The 27,856-nt window shown below is 41.5% G+C and overlaps 1 protein-coding gene across 4 annotated transcripts in view; it reads left to right on the plus strand.

Annotated features, from left to right (window-relative positions):
* The window catches only part of CFAP58 (cilia and flagella associated protein 58), a 178,135-nt gene that overhangs the window by 107,986 nt on the left and 42,293 nt on the right, over positions 1–27,856 (plus strand). For all 4 annotated transcript variants that reach the window (XR_015062292.1, XM_085897517.1, XM_085897509.1 and 1 more), the window contains 2 exons: positions 14,171–14,282; positions 18,769–18,873. Coding sequence is in view for 3 of the 4 variants with exons in the window: in XM_085897517.1 (XP_085753643.1) it covers positions 14,171–14,282; positions 18,769–18,873 (217 nt within the window). In the remaining variant the exon portion in view is untranslated. The remainder of the gene's footprint in view (positions 1–14,170; positions 14,283–18,768; positions 18,874–27,856) is intronic.

The raw sequence follows: 27,856 nt of genomic DNA on the forward strand, positions 1-27,856 counted from the left end.
AGTGGTTTTGCAAGTAGAGGTGGCTGAAAGCTGGTGTCCTGCCTTGATGTGCTCCTCCCAGCTTTGACTCCCCATGCCTGCCTTCCCTACCCCTCATGCCACTTTCCTCACCATTCTCATTGGCGAACTGTGCTCCCATTATTATGACCTCAAATTTGGCACTATATGTGTGTATGTATATATATATATATGTGTGTATGTATATATATATATATATATATATATATATATATATATATATATATATATATATATATATATATATATATGTGTGTATGTATATATATATGTGTGTATGTATGTGTATATATATATATATATATATATATATATATATATATATATATATATATATATATATATATATATATATATATATATATATATACACATATATATATATATATATATATATATATATATATATATATATATATACAGTGGGGAGAACAAGTATTTGATACACTGCCGATTTTGCAGGTTTTCCCACTGACAAAGCACGTAGAGGTCTGTAATTTTTATCATAGGTACACTTCAACTGTGAAAGACAGAATCTAAAATAAAAATCCTGAAAATCACATTGTATGATTTTTAAATAATTAATTTGCATTTTATTGCATGAAATAAGTATTTGATCACCTACCAACCAGTAAGAATTCTGGCTGTCACAGACCTGTTAGTTTTGTCTTTAAGAAGCCCTCCCATTCTCCACTCATTACCTGTATTAACTGCACCTGTTTGAACTCGTTATCTGCATAAAAGACAGCTGTCCACATTCAATCAATCAGACTCCAACCTCTCCACAATGGGCAAGACCAGAAAACTGTCGAAGGACATCAGGGACAAAATTGTAGACTTGCGCAAGGCTGGGATGGGCGACAGGACAATAGGCAAGCAGCTTGGTTGGAAGGCAACAAATGTTGGCGCAATTATTAGAAAATGTAAGAAGTTCAAGATAACAGTCAATCTCCCTCACTCTGGGGCTCTATGCAAGATCTCACCTCGTGGAGCCTCAATGATCATGAGAAAGGTGAGGGATCAGCCCAGAACTACACGGCAGGACCTGGTCAATGACCTGAAGAGAGCTGGGACCACAGTATCAAAGAAAACAATATGTAACACACTACGCCATCATGGATTAAAATCCTGCAGTGCACGCAAGGTCCCTCTGGTCAAGCCAGCGCATGTCCAGGCCCGTCTGAAGTTTGCCAATCACCATTACATCTGGATGATCCAGAGGAGGAATGGGAGAAGGTCATGTGGTCTGATGAGACCAAAATAGAGCTTTTTGGTTTAAACTCCACTCGCCGTGTTTGGAGGAAGAAGGATGAGTACAACCCCAAGAACACCATCCCAACCGTGAAGCATGGAGGTGGAAACATCATTCTTTGGGGATGCTTTTCTGCAAAGGGGACAGGACGACTGCACCGTATTGAGGGGAGGATGGATGTGGCCATGTATCGCGAGATCTTGGCCAACAACCTCCTTCCCTCAACAAGAGCATTGAAGATGGGGCGTGGCTGGGTCTTCCAGCATGACAACGACCCAAAACACACAGCCAGGGCAACTAAGGAGTGGCTCCGTAAGAAGCATCTCAAGGTCCTGGAGTGGCCAAGCCAGTCTCCAGACCTGAACCCAATAGAAAATCTTTGGAGGGAGCTGAAAGTCTGTGTTGCCCAGCGACAGCCCCGAAACTTGAAGGATCTGGAGAAGATCTGTATGGAGGAGTGGGCCAAAATCCCTGCTGCAGTCTGTGCAAACCTGGTTAAGAACTATAGGAAGCGTCTGATCTCTGTAATTGCAAACAAAGGTTTCTGTACCAAATATTAAGTTCTGTTTTTCTGATGTATCAAATACTTATTTCATGCAATAAAATGCAAATTAATTATTTTAAAATCATACAATGTGATTTTCAGGATTTTTGTTTTAGATTCCATCTTTCACAGTTGAAGTGTACCTATGATAAAAACTACAGACCTCTACATGCTTTGTAAGTGGGAAAACCTGCAAAATCGGCAGTGTATCAAATACTTGTTCTCTCCACTGTAGATATATGGATATATATAAATATATATATATATATATGTATATGTGTATATATATTTATATATGTATCTATATATGTATATGTGTATATATATTTATATATATATATATATATATATATATATATATATATATATATATATATATATATATATATATATATATATATATATATATATATATATATATATATACATATATATATATATATATATATACATATATATATATATATATATACATATATATATATATATATATATATATATATATATATATATATATATATATATATATATATATATATATATATATATATATATATATATATATATATATATATATATACATATATATATATATATATATATATATATACATATATATATATATATATATATATATATATATATATATATATATATATATATATATATATATATATATATATATATATATATGTATATTGTTACGGATCTGGAAACCATTTGCATTCAACATACAGATGTCCCAAAATTCAGTGATGTCGTTAAGTATGTGTGTAGTCAGATCCCCTTCCTTTTGTCTAGTGGGAGAATCAAAGGCGTGCATTGTGATTTCTTTTAGTTAGGTTGTTACATCTAACAAGCCATATAACAACCATCCAATCTGCATGACCCCTCGGCCCATCACGATCTAACACCAACCAGCTGCCTTAACGCACCCTGACGTGCCAAGGCCAGATCTCGTGGTTCCGGTTTCTCGGCTCCCACGAACGTTGTAACTCTTTCACGACAACCTTTGCAACATTGCTACTGTTACTCGTCAAGTATGAACCTGCGTGGAAGAGTGGCTGAGGTTTCCCGGCAGGGGCCCTTGCAGCCTTGATGCTGTTACTCGTCAAGTATGAACCCGCGTGGAAGAGTGGCTGGGGTTTCCCGGCAGGTGCCGAAGCCCCACCCCAGAAAGGTGGGCCGTAGGACCCTGTCCAATCAAAGGCGGACAGCGAGGTGTGTTTCACCAAGGGCCCTCCCCGTTGAGGGAGGTCGATAAATCCCCGAGCACTCTCTAAGAGCGGAGTTTGGTGGGTTTTTGCTGTCACGAAAGGATTTTTGCTGTTATGAAGGGGTGGTAACAGTGGTTGTTATGAGGGCTGTCGCGAGAGTTGAGCAGAAGGTCGTCGAGGCGGCGAACGTGTCTGCTGGCCCTCTACAAGGAAGGAAAGAGCAACCCTGACCCCCCTCCGTGGACCCCGGCCATTTACCACCCGAGCTCCGCCACAAACCTCAAGTCCCACACGTGTGACTGGGGACCAAACCAGCGACCATCACCAGGTGCCGCAGCATGGAGTACCCCCTTTCTCCGACAGCTAGGTACCCATCCGAACTCTGACCCCCAGCTTGTCTTTCTCCTCAGCTGCGAGGGTCCAATAAAGAACTCTGGGTTTCTTTTCATTTGTGTGTGTCTGCGTGTGGGCCCGTCTTTAAGTAGAACTGAATAAGTGTTGTTGGATCATTGTAAATATTCCTTGCTTTCATATTCGCGTTAAGTCTTGCTTTGGTCTTCATTGACTGTAAATAAATCATCAAAGAAATGTTCCCAGTCCGTTTCCGTCCTTTCTTGAATTGGTCCAGCATGGTTCGGATCTGAGTTTAGGTGGGGTTTTATCACCGGTAATCGGACAATTGTAGCCGGGACGTCCTGGGCAGGCCCGCTCGACTGCATCTGAGCCGGAAAGGTGGGTGGCAGAGTGGTAGTCGGTCGGTGTAATTTTACCGCTGCTAGTAGAGTGAATCCGGTTCAGCCAGGCATTCCGATGACGTGGATCCCCGGTAGCCGAGACCACGTGGTTACTTAGGTACATTGGATCAAGAAAAAATAACCCTATGCCACGCATTTTAAATATTGGCGACCACGGTCAGTAAAACGACCCGCCGGCTCATGGAGTTATCCGAGCGACAGCCTACAATTCTGGGGAGGTTGGTGGGAGATGACGCAAGTTTTCCCCACCTCGTGGTCGTTCTCGCCACCGACCCCCGGCCCACAACTATATATATATATATATACACATATATATATATATATATATATATATATATATATATGTATATATATATATGTATATATATATATGTATATATATATATATATATATGTATATATATATATGTATATATATATATATATATATATATATATATATATATATATATATATATATATATATATATATGTGTATATATATATATATGTATATATGTATATATATGTATGTATATATATGTATATATATATAATGTATATATATGTATATATGTATATGTATGTATATATATGTATATGTACATATGTATATGTATATATATGTATACATATATGTATATATATGTATATATATATATATATATATATATATATATATATATATATATATATATATATATATATATATTCGAGGTCCATCCAAAAAGTAACGGGATTGACTTCACAGAAATTTTATTCCAAAAAGTATATTGAAATCACAGCTTGTCCCCTTCAAAATAGTTTCCCTCCAGTCTCACACACTTGTCCATCCTCTTCTTCGATGCTTCGATGCACCCCCGGAACACTTCTTCTGGAATCCTCCAGAGCTCCGTCATCACGGCCCTTTTGATGGCCTCCACATCAGGAAATCTAGTCCCCTTGATCACCCCCTTGAGCATGTGGAATAGGAAAAAATCACAACGGGCCAAGTCTGGTGAATACAGGGGTTGCTCCAGAGTTGGCACGTTCCTCTCCGCCAGAAACTGTCGGATGCTCGTGGTAACGTGAGCGTTGTCATGGTGGAGCAACCAGGCGTTGTTTTCCCACAGATCCCTCCTCTTGTCCCAGACTGATCTTATGAGGTGCCGGAGGATCTCGTTGCACACTTATTGATTCATTGTTTGACCCTGTGGTAGAAACTCGAAGTGGACGATGCCCTTGATGTCAAATAATGCGATAAGCATCACCTTGACCTTCGACTTCGACATCCTTGCTTTCTTTGGTCTTGGTGATGCCGGACTTTTCCACTGACAACTCTGCAGTTTGGTCTCAGGATCGTATTCGAATATCCACGATTCATCGCCAGTTATGACTCTCCCGAGCAGGTCTGGATCGTCCTCGAGGTGCTCTATAATGTCTTGACAGACAGTGACTTTGCTGTTTCTGGTCCTCGGACAACAGCTTGGGGACCATCTTTGCGCACACCTTGCACATTTCTAAATTTTCAATGATGATGCTCCAGATAGTGTTCTTGTTTATGGACAGTTCCTCAGCAATCATTTGCACCGTGAGTCGACGATCTGCGTGCACCATCTGCTTCACACACTCGATGTTGTCCGCCATTCTGCTCGTTGAAGGTCTTCGAGACCGTGGGTCGTCTTCAACCTCCTCTCGTCCCTCTTTTAATCTCTTGTGCCTTTCCAATGCACGTGTATGTGACATCGTTTCTTCCCTGTAGACTTGCTGCAACATTGCGAAGGATTCGGAAGGTGTTTTGCCAAGCTTGGCAAAAACTTCAGATTTGCTCTCTGCTCACGACTCATAACGCGACGACTCAGACAAGACAACGTGTAAAGCACGACCTGAAAAAAATCACACAATGAGCGCAGTCAACCATCTCCGATCATATATATATATATATATATATACATATATATATATATATATATATATATATATATATATATATATATATATATATATATATATATATATATATATATATTGCTGGAGTGTTGCAAAAGACTGTGACGCAACTTGTTCATGTGTCAGTGGAGCATAGCAGGCTCAGTCCCATTACTTTTTAGACAGACCTTTTTTCATATATATATATATATATATATATATATATATATATATATATATATATATATATATATATATATATATATATATATATATATATATATATATATGTACACATCTATCTATAATTCCAGCAGTGTGTGTGTGTGTGTGTGTGTGTGTGTGTGTGTGTGTGTGTGTGTGTGTGTGTGTGTGTGTGTGTGTGTGTGTGTGTGTGTGTGTGTGTGTGTGTGTGTGTGTGTGTGTGTGTGTGTGTGTGTGTGACCGCTGTTTCTCGACAACCTCTGGTCCAATCTAATTGAAACTTGCCAGATATATTGCTGGGGACCTGAGGATGTGCCTTTTTAAGGTTTGATATTAATCGGACAAGTGCTTCGCAAGTTATGGCCATTTATTTACCAAACCAATGACAAGACACGTTGTTGCGTGGGCTTGGCCGATGGTGAAGGGAAGCTCAGCCACGTTCCCCATTACAGGTTACAACGTACGGGCTTCCGGAGAGTGATGACTTCATGTATTCTAATAATTTCTCTATTTCTTATGCGCATTTATAGATAAACACAATGGCCCAAGTTATGATTGTTTTCCTATTAGACGGTGCATAAATTTTGGTAAGATCAGAGTGCTGGTATGCTCCGAACCAGGAAGTAAATTTTTTTTTTGCACGTTTTTTTTCGTGTATTCTAATAATTTCTCAATTTCTTATGCGCATTTATAGATAAACACAATGCCCCAAGTTATGATTGTTTTCATATTAGACGGTGCATAAATTTGCGGAACATCAGAGTTAGCTGGTATGCTCCGAAGCAGGAAGTAAATTATTTTTTGCACTTTTTTTTCTCCTCTTTCCTTTTCTCTTTGTGTTTTTCCTTGCGATGACATTGGGAAAAGGCAAAATACGTTGGCGCTAATTGAATAATTGGCCATTAAGAATAAATTGCGAATAATTGTAACTGCCATATGCGAACTTCCGGACAGTGAGGACTTCACTTCCGGAGAGTGACGATTACTGTATTCTTTCTTTCTCGATTTCTGTACTTTCTCGATTTTCTTAAACCCAATACCCCAATCCAGTCAGTGACAATTACTGTATTCTTTCTCGATTCTTTCTTTCTCGATTTCGGTACTTTCTTGATTTTTTTCTCGATTTTCTTAAACCCAATACCCCAATCCAGTCAGTGACGATTACTGTATTCTTTCTCGATTTTTTTCTTGATTTATCGACTTACTGTATTCTTTCTTTCTCGATTTCTGTACTTTCTCGATTTTATTAAACACAATGCCCCAATCCAATCGTCGTTTACGACAGCGAAGGAACGAAGCTGTGCGTCGTGCACGCACAATGGAATCTGACGAAGCACGAGCTGCTCGCTTGACACGCAACGCAACGCGCATGACAAGGCGTCGTGCAGCTCAAACGGATGAAGAACGAACTGCTCGCTTGGCAGACAACACTGAACGCGAGGCAAGACGTCGTGCAGAAGAAACAGATGAAGAATGAACTGCTCGCTTGGCAGCCAACACTGAACGCGAGGCAAGGCGCTGTGCAGAGGAAACGGATGAAGAACGAGCTGCTCGCTTAACACGCGACGCTACGCGTGTGACAAGGTGTCATGCAGCTGAAACGGATGAAGAACGAACTGCTTGCTTGGCAGACAACACTGAACGCGAGGCAAGGCGTCGTGCAGAAGAAACGGATGAAGAACGAGCTGCTCGCTTGGCAGACAGCACTGGACGCGAGGCAAGGCGTCGTGCAGAACAAATCCCTCACCATCGAGAAGACCGGCAAATAAGGGATGCCCTGCGCCATCAGGACGTACACCGTGCGAGACTAGAGCAGGCTCACCGTGAGAATCGCAACCTTGCTCGATACGATGATACAGATTTCTTCCGAGAGCAACTTCATGTTGAGTACAGGCACGCGTTAAGCAGGACCTCATTATTTCAATGCACTAAATGCTCACATTGTGATGCTTTTGTGTGGACCGAGGAGAGAAGAGGATTTTGCCGCAACCACGGCAAGGTCGACCTTAAGCATGATCCTACGAATCCAAAACCCGGTTCAATTCCATCACAACCTCCAGATGCTATTAAAAACCTTTTCCTTAACCAGGACTTTGTGAAGCGTGCGAAACAGTATAACAACGCGCTGGCAATGGCAAGTATCGGTGTCCGAGAGATAGGTATGCCTGGCTTCAATCCTGGAGTGCGCATACAAGGTAAGGTTTACCATTACATTGGTGCTCCTCTTGCCGATCTGGGTTGTACCCCACACTTTGCTCAGATCTACTTTCACGATCCAGCCCATGAGCTGGAGTTTCGTCGTGCCCACACCTCGAACAGTAGCCTGAATGAGCATTTTTTGCTAAGAGCACAACAGGCCATTCATGAGTGCAACCCATACATCCAGCAATTCAAATCAGCCATTGAGTTTGTGGTTCATAATGACAGCGCAAATGAACTGAAAATTGTGTTAACAGGTCGCACGCGGTGCCGAGACCTTCATCATGGTACCGTCAACCTTCCCTCACCAGACAGCGATGTGGCTGTCATTGCTCCAGGGGCAATGACAACAGAGCAGTTTGGAAGGCTGGCAGTCGGTGTTCACCTCAGAGGAGGAGGTTTACAGACAATAGACGCCATGCATCCAGCATGTGACCCTCTATCATACATACTTCTGCTACCCTGCAGCTCCCAGGGGTACCACACTGAGTTTGCAGGGATAACGCCAACATCTTTCTACCGCTACCATCTCCAAGTACGTGATCCTACTCATCACTTCAATCTACTACTTCGTGGTGGAAAGTTGACACAGCAGTACGTATGCGACATGATGGCAAAAATTGAGTTGCACCATCTCAATTGGATTCGCTGCAACCAGAAGTCAATTAAGGCAGAAAAGTATAAGATCATCGTTGATGCGTTGAACAGTGACGCTGACGTGCTACCTGGACGCCTCACCATTCTGCCGCCGTCAATTTATGGGTCACCACGTTGGTATGCCAAAGAGTTTCAGGATGCAATGCCTTTGGTCTGAGTCAAGGGAAAAACCTGACTTTATCCTAACATTCACCTGCAACCCAAAGTGGCCAGAAATTAAACAATCACTTTTTGAGGGTCAGTCAGCCAATGAAAGACCTGATATCATCGCCCGGGTGTTTCATATGAAGGTGGAAGCACTCAAAGCAGACCTCCTCAAGAATGACATCTTCGGGCATGTGGACGCTTATGTGATGGTGAAGGAAACTCAAAAGCGTCACCTTCCCCATATACACATGCTACTGACCGTGGTACCTCGCGACAAGCCCAGAACACCAGCAGATGTCGATCGTGTGGTCTCTGCTGAGATTTCTGACAAACGCACAAATCCGGAACTACACCGTATCGTGACATCACACATGATTCACGGCCCATGTGAGGAATGGAACACCTCGAGCCCTTGCATGGCAGACCGGAAGTGCACAAAGGACTATCCCAAAGCCCTACGAGAAACTCAAGCTTCTCTGATGACTCCTATCCCCTGTACAGAAGACGGTTCTGGCATGCGGTTTGAAAGTTTTTTGTTTTGTTTTGTTTGCACCTACGGGCACACACCTATGGGCATGCACTAGTCTATCTATAATTCCAGGTGTGTGTGTGTGTGTGTGTGTGTGTGTGTGTGTGTGTGTGTGTGTGTGTGTGTGTGTGTGTGTGTGTGTGTGTGTGTGTGTGTGTGTGTGTGTGTGTGTGTGTGTGTGTGTGACCACTGTTTCTCGATAACCACTGATCCGATCTAATTGAAACTTGCCAGGTATATTGCTGGGGACCTGACTGTGTGCCTTTTCAAGGTTTGATATTAATCGGACAAGTGCTTCCCAAGTTATGGCCATTTATTTACCAAACCAATGACAGGACACGGTGATATGACATCACGATTGACGTCACAATCCTTCTTCTTCTTCTTTTTTCTTCTTCTTTTTTAAACTTTTTTTTTTTTTTTGCACATACGGCCACGTACGTACGGCCACGCACGTACGGGCACGCACGTACTAGTTTAGATACAATATATAAACACATTTATGTCTATATATATATATATATATATATATATATATATATATATATATATATATATATATATATATATATATCCATACAATTAGAAATTAACAGGACAGAACCAACATTATAAATATATGTGGAAAGATTTTGGGCCCAGACCAGGAGTCCAACCTAGGTATTCAACTCCCGGTCTGGGCCCGTACATGTATATATATATATATATATGTATATATGTATATATATATATATATATATATATATATATATATATATATATATATATATATATATATATATATATATGTATATATATATATATATATATATATATATATATATATGTACTAGTAGTAATGCCCGGCGTTGCTCGGGCTAGCAATAAAGGCTGGCATTGCCCGGGCTTTCTTGCAAATTTCCTGAATAGCTGTTAGCGGTTAGGGCTTAGGGTTAGGGTTAGCAGTTAGGGTTGGGGTTCGGGTTAGTGTTAAGGTAGCTCACCCTAACCCTAACACTAACCCAAACCCTAACCCTAACAGCTTGGTGTAGCGGAGGTAAACAGCACCCGGGGCAAAGTGGAAATTTGCGTCCCCCGTAGGCCTTAAACTTGAGTGGATTTGAATGGAAAATACCATGAGGGATATCGATTTATCGATTTTTTTCGAATATCGGAAGTGTTATGGAAAAAATTTATAGCCAATGACCTAAGTTGGACCAAAAGCCATAATCGTACCGAATTTGAATGGAATCCGTTGGAGTTCGTGAAAATGCATCAAAACGAGTTTTGACGGGCCTCTTAAGGAAGACAATAATATCATTAGTATATGTGCCAAATCTTGTTTCATTTCATGCAGTAACAAAAATCTGATGGTGGAACAAAGAAAGGGGCATGCCGAAATATATATATATATATATATATATATATATATATATATATATATATATTTTTTTTTTTTTTTTTTTTTTAATATATACATATATATATATATATATATATATATATATATATATATATACATATATATATATATATATATATATATATGTATACATATACATATATAAAAACCATTGCCTGCCACGCAGACGATTGTTCTTGCTAATGCAAACAATTAAACCGCAAGGTACATGATGAGATCGGCAGATAAATTGAACTTCGTGTATATGTGTATATATATATATATATATATATATATATATATATATATATATATATATATATATATATATATATATATGTATGTATATATATGTATGTATGTATGTATGTATATATATATATGTATATATATATATATATATATATATATATATATGTATATATATATATATATATATATATATATATATATATATATATATATATATGTATATATATATATATATATATATATATATATATATATATATATATATATATGTATATATATATATATATATATATATATATATGTATATATATATATATATATATATATATATATATATATATATATATTGTTGAGCCTGGTGTTGGCGCAGTGGCTTGGGATCCAAAAGGTCCTGAGTTCAAGCCCCGTTGGGCCATTGAATTAATACACCAGGGGGTTGACTCAGCCTGTCATCCTTCTGAGGTCGGCGAAATGAGTACCAGTATACTGGGCCGGTGTATACCCCGGTTAAAATAGGTGTACCTATTTTGGTTTGGTAAATGAAAAATCGTAAGAGGCGACCAGGGTTGCGTCAGGAAGGGCATCTGGCGTAAAAAAAAAACATGTGCCAAATCACTATGCGCATCATACGGATGATCCGTTGTGGCGACCCCTAAAGGGAGCATCCGAAAGAAGAAGAAGAGAAATATATATATTTATATATATATTGTTACGGTTGTGGGGGTAGATGAAGGAACTTAACAGGGAATTTAGCAATTTAGTTATTTAGTCCATGGATGTGTAGGAGGCATCTCAATGCAATTAAGTAGGGAAACTTTGAGCTTAATTGTTAAGTGTCACCACACTGGACGGGGGGGGGGGGGGGGTGATGCAGTGTTAATTAGCTGGGGTTTAAGAATAAGCTTCCTCAGTATGTATTTGCTCCCGTGACTTTTCCCTTTGTTTTTTTTATCACCAAAACCATGATGAGAAACAAGCAAACGTGCCGATCAGGCAGAAGCCTTGCCTCCAAGGGTGACAGCGGGCGAAGTCATGCTCCCGAGGCTGATGATTGATGGGCGTGATGTCAGAAGCTTGCCGGGCAGGCAGAAGCCCCACTTTCCCGGGTTTCGTGCAAGCAGGCCACGCCCCGGAGGCGGGGGATTGTTCGACGTGATGTCGCAAAGGAAGGGTTGGTTGTGCATTTTGAGATGAGCGGAGTTCAGGGAGAATGCACGCACGTTCTTCTCAGTTCACATGTCAACTTTTGTCAAGTCTACTTTTGACTGGGCTGAATAAATTTAGATCCTCTCAGCAGAATTGGAAAACATTGTTAATTATGTTTGTTCGTATTTTGTCATTATCATTTGGTGATGAGACGTCATATTGTTGCGGGCCGGGCGTCGTCGACGAGCACGACCGCTAGATGGAGCCGTAGAGTCGACTCCACCGATCACCCGGAATTGAGATCATACTTCTTCGGAAAACTCTGAATAATACGGGTCCCTTATCGGACCGTGAAGCGTCAATATTTCTACCACGTGATACAGGGTTATTTGCCAGTTTTTCAAAATACTTCGAGATCCACGTGACGATTTACCGAGTCTTCACACCCTCGCTGACACCCGTACGGAATGAGCCACTAGTGTACTCAAACCGTGTGTGACCCGAGCGGATGGTCACCAAAGTCCCGTTGGTCCAAATGTCCCCTTTACAGCGGCACAATGGCCTTGCTAATTTTCCAACATGCAACACGTTAAGCCAATGGAGGAAAGGACATGAACGAGCTGATACATTTCACAAATGGGGATATTTATTAAACAATCGGGAAATGAGGGGAGCACGTAAGGGCAGAGTTATCCGAATATTGATAAGCACGTATGTACAGCAGGGCACTTAACCATTCATTACTTAGCAGACTGGCGCCACACACACACACACACACACACACACACACACACACACACACACACACACACACACACACACACACACACACACACACCCAAAAGAATCGGACCCACAGTGGTCTTTATTAAGGCCTCCAGCTCAAATGGAGAGGCGAACTGAAGACCAGAACCTGCCTCGGACCTGTCCACCTCGTGTGGTCTTCGAGCTGGCGAGCAACCCAGACCAGCGTTGCGATGCGGTCCGCAGAACCAGGCGCCAGCGAGACGCCTTGGATCTGTGCGATGCAGTCAGCGCCGGACCCGGCCAGAGACGCGCACTCCAGCAGACTGGGCACGCACTTGACAGACTGGACGCGCACTCGACAGACTGGACGCACACTCGACCAGACTGGACGCAAGCGTGCGATGCAGTCAGCACCAAAAACCAGACTGAAGCGCTTCGAGCCGACGGACGCAAGCATTCGTTGCTCCTTCGTCGTTTTCGGGCGCGCCCTCCCTCCAGCGTGGGCTGCGCCTATTGGTTGACCGTCGGCAACCTCCTCGCATTCCCCGGATTTGGCGAGAGAGGCGTCAGGTCCTCGTGACTCCCCCCACGTATGTGCTGACACGCATGCAGGAAATTGGGCCAGCGAGGATGGTGGGAGGAAGCGAGGTGAAGGCGTGTTGTTGTTGTTGTTATCAGGGGTGTAAAAATCTAACAATCAAAACAACGCACAGCGCACGTACATTTAATTCCCATTAGACTAGGGACGGGGAGCTATCTATCCACATTTACTTATCGAACTAACTGAGCTATAGGACCTGTATGTTGAGTGCTCATGGCTTCCAGATTCGTAACCATATGTGATGCAGTGAGACAGAAGACAGGAAAGCAGATCGACAGACAGTCGTGTATTATTTGTATGAATGATGAAACAGTACCGGATAATTCATCACAATATATACCTGAATAATTAGGAGGAAAACAGTATTAGAGTTGAGGAAAAAAGTGAAATATTTCAGCTGTATTCATGCAACATGAAAAGTTGAGAAATATGTAAGTGTGTATAGCTTTTTTTGAAGAAAGATAAAGTATGAAAGTATCTGGAAGAAAGAGTATGACGTGTGTGGTGACATAGTTTAGCACATATTTCACTTCCCTCTTCTGAGCAGTACTCACTGTTACATGGTTATGATAAAGCCACAGTTTGTAAGTATGAGGGTTTTTTTAAGTGAGCATGGTTGTTCATTATTTTATAGAAGGAAGATGTTCTGCACTCAGCGTGAGCTGCTGCGTGAGCAGGCACGTTGCAAGGCACTGGAGGAAGAGCTGGACAACCCCATGAACATTCACCGATGGCGGAAGCTGGAGGTGATCACACTTCTCTTTGCTTTTATTACCTCCACCACCTAAGGTGGATGGAGGTTATGTTTTCACCCCTGTCTGTCTGTCTGTCTGTCTGTTTGTCTGTCTGTGAAGAGGATATCTCAAAACGTTGTAGACAGATCCGGACGAAATTTGCTGGAGAGGTTGGGAGTGTGACAAGGATGAATCGATTCGATTTTGGTAAAGATCCAAATCCAGATCCAGATACGAGAATTTTTAAGTGATTCTTCACCATTTAGAGACGAGAAACGACATATAGCACAATATCTCAAAAGGTTGTGGACGAATTATGACAAAACTATGTGGATGAGTTGGTTAGGTGACAAGAACAAGCCGATTCGATTTTGGTTCAGGTTCAGATCCATATCCGGCATATCATTGGGAAACAAAACGTAAACTGTTCAGCCTCGTGGAGGTATGCACTCTACCGAGTGCCATTCTAGTTCTTGTTAGTATTCCTTTTGCAAAAGTTCATTTATATTTTAACAAACTTGCAAGGTCTGAAAAGAGATGACCAAAGTAGACTTTCTGTATAATTTATGGTCATGTGGCCTATCATTTCTGTGCCATCTCTAATTCCGAGCATTCCCGTTGACTGCAGGAAATGCTAATTGTATAGCTGGCTCTAAAAATAGAGAATCTGGTGAGGGTATTGCCACACATGGCATACTCTTTACAAAATATGTCATGAGGCATTTAACATCCACAACCAAAATGCATATGAGGATGGCATGCAATGAGATGCACAGCTGTTTGGAACTGCAGCATAGTCACAGAATTTTAATCCCGTTTGAGATCTGATCTGGGATCAAACAGCTCATATGTGAGCATGCTCCCAATCTTTATAATAAATACCAATGTCTGCTCATCAGTTTTGCATCTCCTCTCAAACCACTGGCCACATAAAGTTGAAAATGCTACCATATTAATCGCCAAGGACCTGGATAGCACATCATCAAACGACAATGGCACTTGGTAGAGTCCACCAGGCTGAACAGTTTACATTTTGTATCCCAATGATAGGCTGCATCCAGATCCGCATCTTCACCAACATCTAAGCAATTCATCAATGTCATATACCCAACCTGCCCACCAAATTTCATCTGAATCCATCCGTAACTTTTGAGATATCCTGCTCATAGACAAACAGACAGACAGACAGAGAGGGGAAATCATAACCTGCATCCACCTTTGATGGTGAAGGTGAAAAAAAAATTGATGTCGCCAAAAACATTCATCATTCAGATCGATAAATAACCAGACAAAACAAGAACTATGCTTTGTGTGTCTTCGTGATAAGTTGCAAGACACTGCTGATTGGCTGTGCAAGGCCAGCTGCACTGAAATTGGTTCCTGGCAAGTGACGTCTGTACGCCCTCATGCTTATGGTATCTGTTTCCCATTCTTAAAATTACAAAATAAAACATTAGAGCTGAAAACCATGCAACAAAAAGTGGGCCTTAGGCCCACCTTGGGCTTGCTAATCTGTTTGATATGTGTAACACTTATGAAGATGCTTTTTCAAGATTGGCTAGTTGGTGTTTCAATCAGAACCCCTGGTCCTGGCTCACTATGCAGGAAACCCATGTTCATATCCATTATACCATCTGTACTTTTCCTTTGTCTACTGGTGTCCATGTAATTCATGTCAGAGTAATCTGATCTCTCCTCATGTCTGTGTGTCCTCCATCTAATTAATGTGCAAGCTCCACAGCAAATCTTTGATTCATGTAAAAAAAAAACATTTATATTTATGTCAATCATTTATTTCTCCTCGTTGAATAAGAAATAACAACTGTATGTAGCTTATTCAATATAATTTCGAATTGCCATTTATTTTTTGTTCTATATTTATGGGAGTGGGGCTCATGGCAGAGACAGTGGGACAAAGACAGTGGGACAAGCATCAAGAAAATGAGCAGATAGAAAAAGAGGAGGGGAGGAGGGTAGAAAACACTGAAGATAGCAAGTGAGATGGTCGAGTTCAGGAAGGTTCATGAAGGTAATAAAGATCATGGTTCAGAATTGGGGATGTAGCCTGGTGTTGGCTTATTGGTTAGGGTGGCGGCTTGGGATCCTAGGGTCCTGAGTTCAAGCCCCATTGGCCGCTGAATTAAAATACACCAGGAGGTTGACTCAGCCTGTCATCCTTCCGAGGTTAGCAAAATGAGTACCAGTGTACTGGTAAGGGGGACACTGCATCAGCGGCATAGCCGCGTCCCAACCAATGATGCAACCAGCAGCCACAGGCTGCACTCGATAGAGAGAGAATTGGGGATGACAAGAGATTGCACTGAACTGCTTTCTGGAAACCCTGGAGGGAATAGTGAGACAGAACAGCCTCTGGAAGCAGTTCCATTGACAGAAGTGAGGAATAAAAGTGTTGAGCTGTGCAGTCAGCCTGAATTTTGAAAGTTTAACCAGGAGAGGGTTACTGGAAAAACACGTGCATCCTGAAGTTGCCGGGGAGGGTCAGAGAACTGACAGAGTGGAGAGAACAGTGTTGGACAGTCTGCAGTAGAAAACAGAGTCCACCGTCCTGCCTGCGATGTGAAAGCAACAGACCTTGTCCTTGAACCTCGTTGCGGGATATGCCAAGATTCCAGGTAAGACAGATATTATATGCTAAGGCCCCAGCCTCTAGGGGAAAACAGTATTCCATTGGGCTATAAACCAAGACCTTGAAGACCTTGATTGGTCCTGATTTTCCAAGGAAAGACTTAGATCGACGAAGGATGCCAAATCTGTGGCTGCCTTGGGAAGCCAACTTTGTAATGTGGTTGGCCCAAGAGAAGTCATGGCTGGTTCAAGAGAAGTTCAAGAGACTGAATGTCTTCAAGTTGATGATTAAGGAAAAAGATAGGTGGATTTGTTTGATGATCCTTTTGGAGAAACAGGGTGAGACCATGAAATTGTTTCGATATGACGATATTGTGAGATTATTGAGCGAAAAGTTTAAATTTTGTTTTGAAAATGTTTCCGTTTATGCAATGTTCTTCTTCATCAAGTTAATATATTGGCCTAATATACACCACATTTATTTTGGCTATTTCCTGCTGATATACCTTTAATTTGTTGAGAGAGAAAATATATTTAATAATGAAAGCTTTGAAGACTTTTTGCAACTGCTGATTAGACAATGCTGTTGCTTTTTTGTAGAGTTGTTGATATATAATCTATATACATATTTTCAAATGTTTGTGTGTTTGTTTGTATGCTATTCTTTCATGGCCGAACCGTATCACCTTGAGGCCCCAAATTTTGGGTCTCGGTACTTTAGAATGTGGGCAAGGTTTTTTAAGTGACCACACATTGTCCTTGACGTCCGTTTTGAGGCCACCAAATACTGCTATAAAGTGTATATTGGGATGTGGGTCAGGCAACGCTGCCGCTGGCCCGCAGGCAAAAAGGAACCACCATGAGGCCAATAACTCCATAGCTTTTCAATGTCGACCATGTCCCGAAACTACTGCTGGGAAACTAAACCAGCTGGGCAGCACTGATTAACATCCCCCCCACACACACACACACACACACACACACACACACACACACACACACACACACACACACACACACACACACACACACACACACACACACACACACACACACACACTCCTCCCCAGGTAACCCTAATCCCTGGTCAGTGCCGAGTAGTCCCACATCCTCCCAATTCCGGGTAGCTCCTTCTAGTTATTAATGAAACTTCATTTTTTTTTGACTGAAATAGCAGTGATTTCTTCGTTTGAAAGTCCAGAAGACATAACTGAATAAACTTGTGTCTTAAAGGTGTTTAAATCGGACTGCTGTGTTTGCAACTACTTTTGCTCTGGCTATATAAATGAAGTCTTTCCTGGCCTTCTATTTAATATTCCTGTCTGTTATTGAATGATCAAGTGATTTCACACAATGAAGTGATGTAGCAACAGGACCATACATTAAACTTAAAAATTGCTCAACAAACTCCAGTTAACCCTATCATTTCTCAGTGCTCTATAAAGAAAATGGTTCTGTAATCTCCATAATTTGATGGACATATTTGAGGATTGTGAAATGAATGTTAAGTTTTTGTTTCACAGAAGTTTTTTGTGGCAATCATTGCTCATTGTAAAACAAATCACACTGTACAGTTTATAATTTGTGAATTGTCTGTCTGTTTGTTTGTGTGCTTGTGTGTGTTTTTGGTTTGGCTTCTATTCTCTCCTAAACCGCTGGACAGAATGAGTTGAACATTGGCTGGTGGTTGTAACTCTGGGTGTGCCTGGGAATGCTTTAGGCCACAAAGAAAATCATCCCCAGGGTTCAAGCTGGGAGGAGGACCCCAGTTCTCTCTATGTAAATGTGTATTGTACAGCGTCACTTGGTGGAAGCCACCAGAGACATCATAAAAGTGAGGACGGGGATAAAATTGCTTTGAGATGACTTTTTTTTTAATAAAAAAATACATTTGTTCGTTTATTTATTACAGGGCAGTGACCCAAGCACCTTTGAACTTATTCAGAAGATTCACACTCTGCAAAGGAGACTAATTAAAAAGACAGAGGAAGTTGTAGAAAAAGAACTGCTCTTACAGGTAAGGTATTACATTTTTGCTTTGGATTATTTTGAAATGTGTCCAAGAGATCATCATTAACTTGTCCTGTGCAGAAAGTTGGTCTTTGTACAGATTGGATGCTATGCCATATATTTCTGCTTACAGTTATATTTGATTTGTTGCAAAACTATGAAGTTGTCAATGTAATTCCATTGTATGTTGTTTTGACGTTATTCTCCTCCAGAACAAATGTTTATTAAATTGAGGTTTGGTGAAGTGGATTATTAGTGCATTGAGGAGATTCAAAAGTGGGAAGAGAATGGGAAGATCACACTTGGAATACACAGGCTAACCTCAACGCATTTTCTCCCCAAACCCTTGGTCTATCCACCCAAGTCTATCAAGAGCCAAAAGTCTATTCACCACATAAACTAATGCAATAACTCATTCTGGGCAATCCTACATATACATTGTACATATATATATATATATATATATATATATATATATATATATATATATATATATATATATATATGCCGGTAGGCGGCGATGGGTCGCCGAGCATGGAAACTATAAGATATAGAGCAAAATGTATGTCATATAGCAGGCAGGGAATCACCTTAAGGTTATGTATATCAAATCTCATCCAGTTCCATCTACTGATAACTACTCGGTATCCATTTGAATGAAAAGTACCGAAAATGCGGTTTGAAGCCGGAAATCCCCAAAGTTCGAGGGGGTGCTGTGGGTGAACAAAGATCTAAATCTAAAATCCGGCTCGATCATTTGTGCACAATGTATTCCAGACGATTAGTGTGAATTTTTTGACCATCCGACCATAACCCTAGGAGGAGTAGCATTTGGCGCGAAGGCACCTCCAGCTCTCGCATATTATCGATTTTCGCACTAATTGACCTTTGACCCCTGACCTAAGCGAAATTGGTCAATATGTCCTGAGGCAAAGTTGTAATACTCATTGAGTACCATGAACCTGCAAAGTTTCATTCGTATCGATGCACTCACCTGGTCGCTAGGGGACCTTCAATTTTCACCAATTTTCGCGCATGCACTAATTGTAGGGGGTGCTGCGGGTAAAGTATTCCATATATCACAAAAACTGGAATATATTTGATAGAGCATCACCTGCAGATCATTCGTGCCAAATTTCATAACCCCATGTGGGATAAAGGCTTTCGGAATTGATTTTGCGTGAACGGTACCGATTTTGAAGGTTTTTCGGTTGTTGCTGGGGAACCAAAGCGTCCCTAGCAACCATCACAATTTCCAAAGCACGAGGTCATAAGATGTACCTACCACCCGAGTTTGGTCAAAATCCGCCCACGTTTACGACCAATTATGCTGATGACAAACGAACAAACATCCAAACAAACATCCAAAGAAACAGACAGAATTACTGACAATAAGGGTCACCTATTTCGGCGACCCAACAATAAGGGTCACCAATTTTGGCGACCCAATTTCTGTATATATATATATATATATATATATATATATATATATATATATATATATATATATATATATATATATATATATATATATATATATATATATATACAGTCATGCGCCACTTAACGACGGGGTTACGTTCTGAGAAACACGTCGTTAAGCGACGTCGTCGTTGTGCGAACATCATTTTTTTTTTCGTTTTCGTTTTCGAACATCATTTTCGAACATCGTACTTACGCAAAACTACACACCGAGGCTATATGGCATAGCCTATTGCTCCTCGGATACAAACCTGTACAGCATGTTACTGTACTGAATACTGTTGGCAATTGTAACACACATCCAAGAGAGACGGAAGACAAAGGTAAAACACACAAAAACGTTAGTTTTACCTTTGTGCTGTTCATGACGGCTATCGGTGTTGCTGGCAGCAGCTCACAATCTCCTCTCGCATCGATTATAGAAAGATGAATAAATAGCATTTGGATTTTATAAATACGTAATCATTGCATCGATGTTGTAATTTATAAATGAAGAAACGAGCTCCTGTCAATTGTGATATATATTTTCGGAACAGTGCGATTGTTTTAACAACATGAAAAGCTTCACCAAAAAGAAAGTCGTGTTTTAATTTCGACTGTAACAACGATTTATTCGCGGAATTCTCCAATTCAAAGGTAATTTACTTGCGAGAAGGTAAACGTGCAAACATTGGTTCAGTTTGAAAGCCGATTTACTTGAATCCCGATTTCGCACGATCCTGTTTTTTCGCGATGACATTTTATGGACCTCAACGATCGCATTGTAACAGGGCCACACTGTCGTTTATTATCATTATGAAGTATTAAGTACTGTACAGCGTACATAATTGTATGTGCTATTTTTATACGACTGGCAGCGCGACGTCGACGACATCACTCGGCGACAGGAATTTTTCAGCTCCATTTTTTTTTTTCAGAGCTGGCAGATCCGTCGTATATGCGATCCGTCGTTGCCCGGAACGTCGTTAAGCGGCGCATGACTATATATATATCTATATATATATATATATATATATATATATATATATATATATATGTATATATATATGTATATGTATATATATATATGTATATATATATATATATATATATATATATATATATATATATATATATATATATATATATATATATATATATATATATATATATATATATATATATATATATATATATATATATATATATATATATATATATATATATATATATATATATATATATGTATATATATATATGTATATATATATATATATATATATATATGTATATATATATATATGTATATATATATATATATATGTATATATATATATATATATATATATATATATATATATATATATATATATATATATATTTATATATATGTATATATATATATATATATATATATATATATATATATATATATATATATATATATATATATATATATATATATGAGGCGCTGCGAGGAGTGATGTAAGTTTGTCCCCTTGCTCCTCCCCCCCACCCCGGATCCGTAACAATATTGTTACGAATTTGGAAGCTTACTGCACACAACAGCCAGGTCCTATAGATCAGTTATATCGGTAAGTATGTGTGTTCCAGTTAGGGCCCCGTCCTATGTCCAACCCCTTGCTCCTCCCCGTTTTTTGCTCCGCCCCCTTCCGGTTCCTGCGAGAAGCTTCCAGAAAAGGGGCGTTTCTCCGTTCCCAGCGCCTCATTCCACGAACCGACCAATGGCGAACGATCCTCCTCGCCCCTCCCCCACACCAAGTGCGGAGAAAACAGGCGGGAATATTAGGCGGGAAAAATCCGTGCGCCATTGAAGTTCCTTTGGCTTCCTTTTGCTCGCGTTTATTTAATGAATGCGGAGAGATGGTTGTAATGTGTCCGTGGAGAATAAGGGAATTGATAGCTGGCGTAGTGGCGAAGGTGGTTAGGTGGTTGGTTCAAAATAACGATAGAAAAAGAAAAACCTACCTCAAAGGATCACAGCCCTGTGACACGAATAAAGCCCATTAAACAACAGTGGGGAAATCTAACTGAACACGGACTTATCGGCATAACTAACTAAGAACCTATATGGTGATCTGCGAATTTCCACAACCGTAACAATATATAGAAATATATATATATATATATATACATATATATATATATATATATATATATATATACATATATATATATATATATATATACATATATATATATATATACATATATATATATATATATATATATATATATATATATATATATATATATATATATATATATATATATATATATATATATATATATATATACACACACACACACACACACACACACACACACACACACACACACACACACACACACACACACACACACACACACACACACACACACATATATACAGTGGTACCTCTACTTACGAATGTCTCTACATACGAATGTTTCAGGTTACGAAGCGCCTGAACAGGAAAATATTGCCTCTAGTTACGAAGGCGTTTCAGGATACAAAGTCAAAAATACAGTACAGTACGCGCTGCTTTTCGCTGCTCCCAGAGTTTCCCGAACGTAAACAAACTTGTAGCTGCTCTGCCATTGGCTATCGCCTAAAATCTGCCTGGCAACCCTTTGCGTATGCGTGTATCCCAGCATGCTCTTCGTGTCCCCGTCCCGCTCTGTAAATATAGTTATACTGTATACAGTCTATGGTCCCGCTACGAAGTGCTCGGACAGTGTTACAGTACAGTACGCGTGTGGATTACAGTAACTTTTATTCACAATGGACCCCAAGAAAGCAATGAAGAAAAGTGGACAAGGAGAAAAGAAGAAGAAGTTTTTCTGTCCATACAAACAAAGCAAGAGATAATAGAAAGGTATGAAAAGGGGATGCGTTTGATTGATCTCGCAAAAGAATATGGCCGTAATATATCTACGATTGGCACGATAATAAAACAAAAGGAAGCCCTAAAAGCTACGGCTCCTTCCAAAGGCCTCTCTGTCATTTCCAAGAGGAGGTCGGCAGTGAACGATGAGATGGAGAGGTTGTTACTCGTGTGGATAAAGGAGAAAGAGATCGCTGGTGACACAGTGACAGAGGCCATAATTTGCGCAAAGGCAACCGCCATCGTCACTGACCTCGTGAAGGAGGATACAGGCGAGGGAAATTCGGCGCAAGGACTACACCAGGAGTTTAAAGCATCGCGTGGGTGGTTCGAGAAGTTTAAAAGGAGGACTGGACTTCACTCTGTTCTTCGCCATGGCGAAATTATTTCGCTGAGAAAGGGCATGGCTCTTGAGGTGGATGACGAGGACATCAACGAGCTGATTCAGGAGCACAACGAGGAGCTTTCGACGAAGGAGCTGCAGGAATTGGAGGTGATGCAACACACCGCGGTGCAGGAGGAGTTCAAAGAGGACGAGGAGGAGGAGGAGGCAGCCATTATTCCATCAGCCCAAATCAAAGACATTTTAGGAAAATTCCATGAAGTCTCGGAATTTGTTGAAAAGAATCACCCGGAAAAAGTGTTCACAAGTCGGGCTATCGCGCACTATGACGATGTCTGCCTCGCGCATTTCCGACGGATTGTTAAAAGCCGGCAAAAGCAGACGTCATTGGATCAATTCTTCACGAAACGCGAGGCAAAAAACACTGCTGATAAGGACCAGTAAACAAAGAGGCCAAAAAGTAACGAGAATCGCAGTTAAAAGGTAAATGAATATTTTTATTATTTCCTTTATTCTTTGTTTTTTACATTATGTGCCTCTCGTTTTATGTTTATTGTGCGGTAATCTAATTTTAACATGTATTTGTTTCATGTTCTGATGCATTTTTATGATTTATTAAAAAAATGTCCGAATTTTGCGGGGCTTGGAACGGATTAGCGCACTTACATTCAAAAGGCGTCTCTACTTACGAAGGTTTCAGGTTACAAAATTACTCCCAGAACGAATTAAATTCGTAAGTCGAGGTACTACTGTATATATACATATATATATATATATATATATATATATATATATATATATATATATATATATATATATATATACATATACATATAGTGTTGTGGAAATGGCCCTTAGTGTGTTATTTAACATAGGATTAGCCCAGATCCCCCATTAAATGCATGTTTAGCCAGGTTGTGCTGTAAATGGATGTTACATGTGTGCCGGGAGGTGTAAGAGGGTGTTTATTGTTTGTACAGTGGTGGTGGACTGAGAGGTTCTTCTTCTTGGTTCCCCTCTCCGGGCGAGACTCCGCCCAGCGCTCTGAGAGGGGGAGTGGCCTGAAGAAGGAAGTGAAACTGAAAGAAGGAGCCAGTCGGCTTTGAGGCGAGCGAGCGCCGGAAAGGCAGTGGTGGATCTGCCGAGGGAGTAACTGAGCCTGAGTTTCTGTCGGTTCCGTAAAGGGGCGCGCCCCAGAAGAAAAGGAGAAGTGAAACTGCAGTCGGCCGAGAGGCGAGAGGGAAACTGAGCGCGCCAAGTCTGCCGTTTTGGCAGTAAGAGAAACTGCCTGCGCGTCGAGTCTGCCATTTTGGCAGTGGGAGAGGCCGCCTGCACGTCGAGTCGGGCGATCGACTTTGTGGAGGAGTGGTTTTGGCCGACGGTGCCTCCTCGGCCATGGACCCAGCCTGCGGAGCCCAACACCTCAATTTGGCCTGGTCTCGTGAACAGGCCAGGCCTGGACTTGTATACTGGACCTTGTGAGAAACCAGCTGATACCCACCATCGATCTGACAGTCTTGTGCCGTCGACATTACGTGGGGTCAGAACGCGCTGAGGCTGCGTGCGCAAGCGGTGCCGGGAGAAGAAAAGGGACGACGCCATTTTGCTACGCAGCGTGTTTCAGCTTGGTCGTTCGAATCCGTAGACATCGGCTTGTCACGAGCCACATTCATGCCTCCGACACTTTTTCTCTCGTCCATGAAGCATCACCAAGTACTCTATGTCTTGTCTGCATGCTGTCCATGTCTTGTTTGCATGTTGTCTAAGTTTTATCTCGTTAGGGTCCCCTTCGAAACCCGCAATCCGGAGCTCCCTAGTTAAGAACGGGTTAGAGATTAATTCTGACATTGTCGTGAATGCTTTACTTGTGTCGTGTTCCCAAGTGTGTCCCCAATAAATCTGGCTGATTCGTATGAAGTTGCCGCTTTGAATTAATTCCTGCTGTGCCAAGGAACGATCCGCTTGATTTGGATATAAAACCAAAATGGTTACAGACTGGCAGAATTTGCTCGGTCTCTGACAAAAACAGTCTGTAACCGGGGTCTATTTCCCCAACTGGTAAGGTCCAGGGGTACGTTGGTGTCGCGATTCGAGGCGCGTGACCCGTGGCCTGTGCCGAAACAGCCGGCGTTATAACCCCGGAGACGGCGGTGGTTAAGTGACGCCGAATATTCAACATTTCACTGTCGAGAGTGATGTGCGAAAACCCAAACAGGCTACGGATTGGAGCCGACTTGTGTAGCATTCGAATCCCCCCACCGTGGATCCTTAACACTGGGGTCAAGAGTTGGGGTTCGCCCCGCCACCGCTGAATCCGTAACAATATGTAGATATATATGTATATATATATATATATATATATATATATATATATATATATATATATATATATATATATATATATATATATATATATATATATATATGCGTAATGTGCTCACGTGCGTAATGGCGATGGTGTGGGGTGGGGGACGGGGCGGCTGAGACGCCCGCTCCTTGCCGATTGGCCAAAGAGGGACGCCATGCCCATGTTAAACTCCACCCACGCACGCGCTCGCTCGCCGGTAAGCAAAGAGCGCGGACAATGCCGAAAGCAGAGAGTTGTTGTTGTTGTTGGGGATGTAAAAATCCTAACGATAAAATAGTCCACAGCGCACGTACAATTAATCACCCATTAAACATAGGACGGGGCCCTAACTGGAAACACATACTTACCGATATAACTGATCTATAGGACCTGGCTGTTGTGTGCAGTAAGCTTCCAAATTCGTAACAATATTGTTATGGAGCCGGGGGTGGAGGGGGCTCGGACGAGTGCGTCAATCACTGTCCGTAACCAGTTTGGGTTTTCGCACACTACTCTTGACAGCCAAATGTTACAGATTTGGCGCCACCCTAACCACCGCCGTCTCCGGGGTTATAACGCCGGCTGGTTCGGCACAATTCTCGGGTTACGCGTCTCGAACCACGATACCAAAATACACCTGTACCTTACCAGCTGGGGGAATAGACCCCAGTTACAGAATGGTTTTGTCAGAGACCGAGCAGAGTCTTCCAGTCTGTAACCATTTTGGTTTTTATATCCAAATCGAGCGGATCGTTCCTCGATGCGGCACGAATTAATTCAAAGTGGCAACTTCATACGAATCAGCCAGATTTATTGGGGACATCAGGGAATACGACACAAGCAAAGCAGTCACGACAATGTTATAATTAATCTATAACCCGTTCTTAACTAGGGGGCTACGGATTATGGGTTTCGAAGGGAACTCTAATGAGATAAACCTTAAACGACATGCAAACAAGACACGGACAGCATACAGACAAGACAGAGTACTTGGTGATGTTTCATGGACGAGAGGAAAGTGTCAAAACCACGAATGTGGCTCGTGACAATCCGATGTCCACGGATTCGAGCCCCAAGCTCGAGCACGCCGCGTGGCAAGATGGTACACGTCCTCCTTTTGTCGCACCGCCCACGCACGCGGCCTCCATGCGTTCTGACCCCGCGTAATGTTGACGGAACAAGACGTCAGATCGATGGTCGGTTTCTGCTGGTTTCGCACAAGGTCCAGCATACAAATCCAGGCCTGTCCTGTTCACCAGACCAGGCCAAGTCGAGATGTTGGGCTCCGGCAGGCGGATCGACAAACGTGTCGAGGTCCTTCTCATGAAAGTCGATCGCCGACTCGACGTGCAGGCAGCCTCTAGTCGTTTCTCCTGCCTCCTTCATGAAGCAGATCGCAGACAGACACAGCTCTCCCCTACACAGCAGATCACGACCCCACCAGTCGTTTCTCATCCAGCCGAGGGCAGACTCGGCGCACTCAGGTCCAGTTTTCTCTCCCGGCCGATTCACCACTGCCTTTCCTTTTCTCGCTCGCCTCGAAGCCCACTGGCTCCTCCCTTCAGTTTCACTTCCTTCTCTCGGCCACTCCCCCTCTCAGCGCTGGGTGGGCACTATTGTCTGGAGAGAGGAAGGAAAAAGAGGAACCTCTCGGTCCACCACCAATGTACCAACGATGAACAGCCTCTTACACCTCCCGACACACATGTAGCGTCCATTTACCAAACAACCTGGCTAAACAAGCATTTAATGGTGGATCTGGGCTAATCCTATATTTAATAACCCACTAAGGGCCATTTCCGCAACACTACCCCCACCTTTCTCCCGAGGCTCTCCCGAGCCTCCATCTGGAGCAGCCCACAGCAATGGCCCTGTCAAACGTACAGCACAGATCTCCCACTTACTCTAACCCACAACATGAGAAGCACTTAACTCCAAAAACCAAAGTGTC

This window comes from Eptatretus burgeri, chromosome 1, assembly GCF_056783735.1.
Source record: "Eptatretus burgeri isolate ZD-2024b chromosome 1, Ebu_testis_v1, whole genome shotgun sequence".
Classification (NCBI taxonomy): Eukaryota; Metazoa; Chordata; class Myxini; order Myxiniformes; family Myxinidae; genus Eptatretus; species Eptatretus burgeri.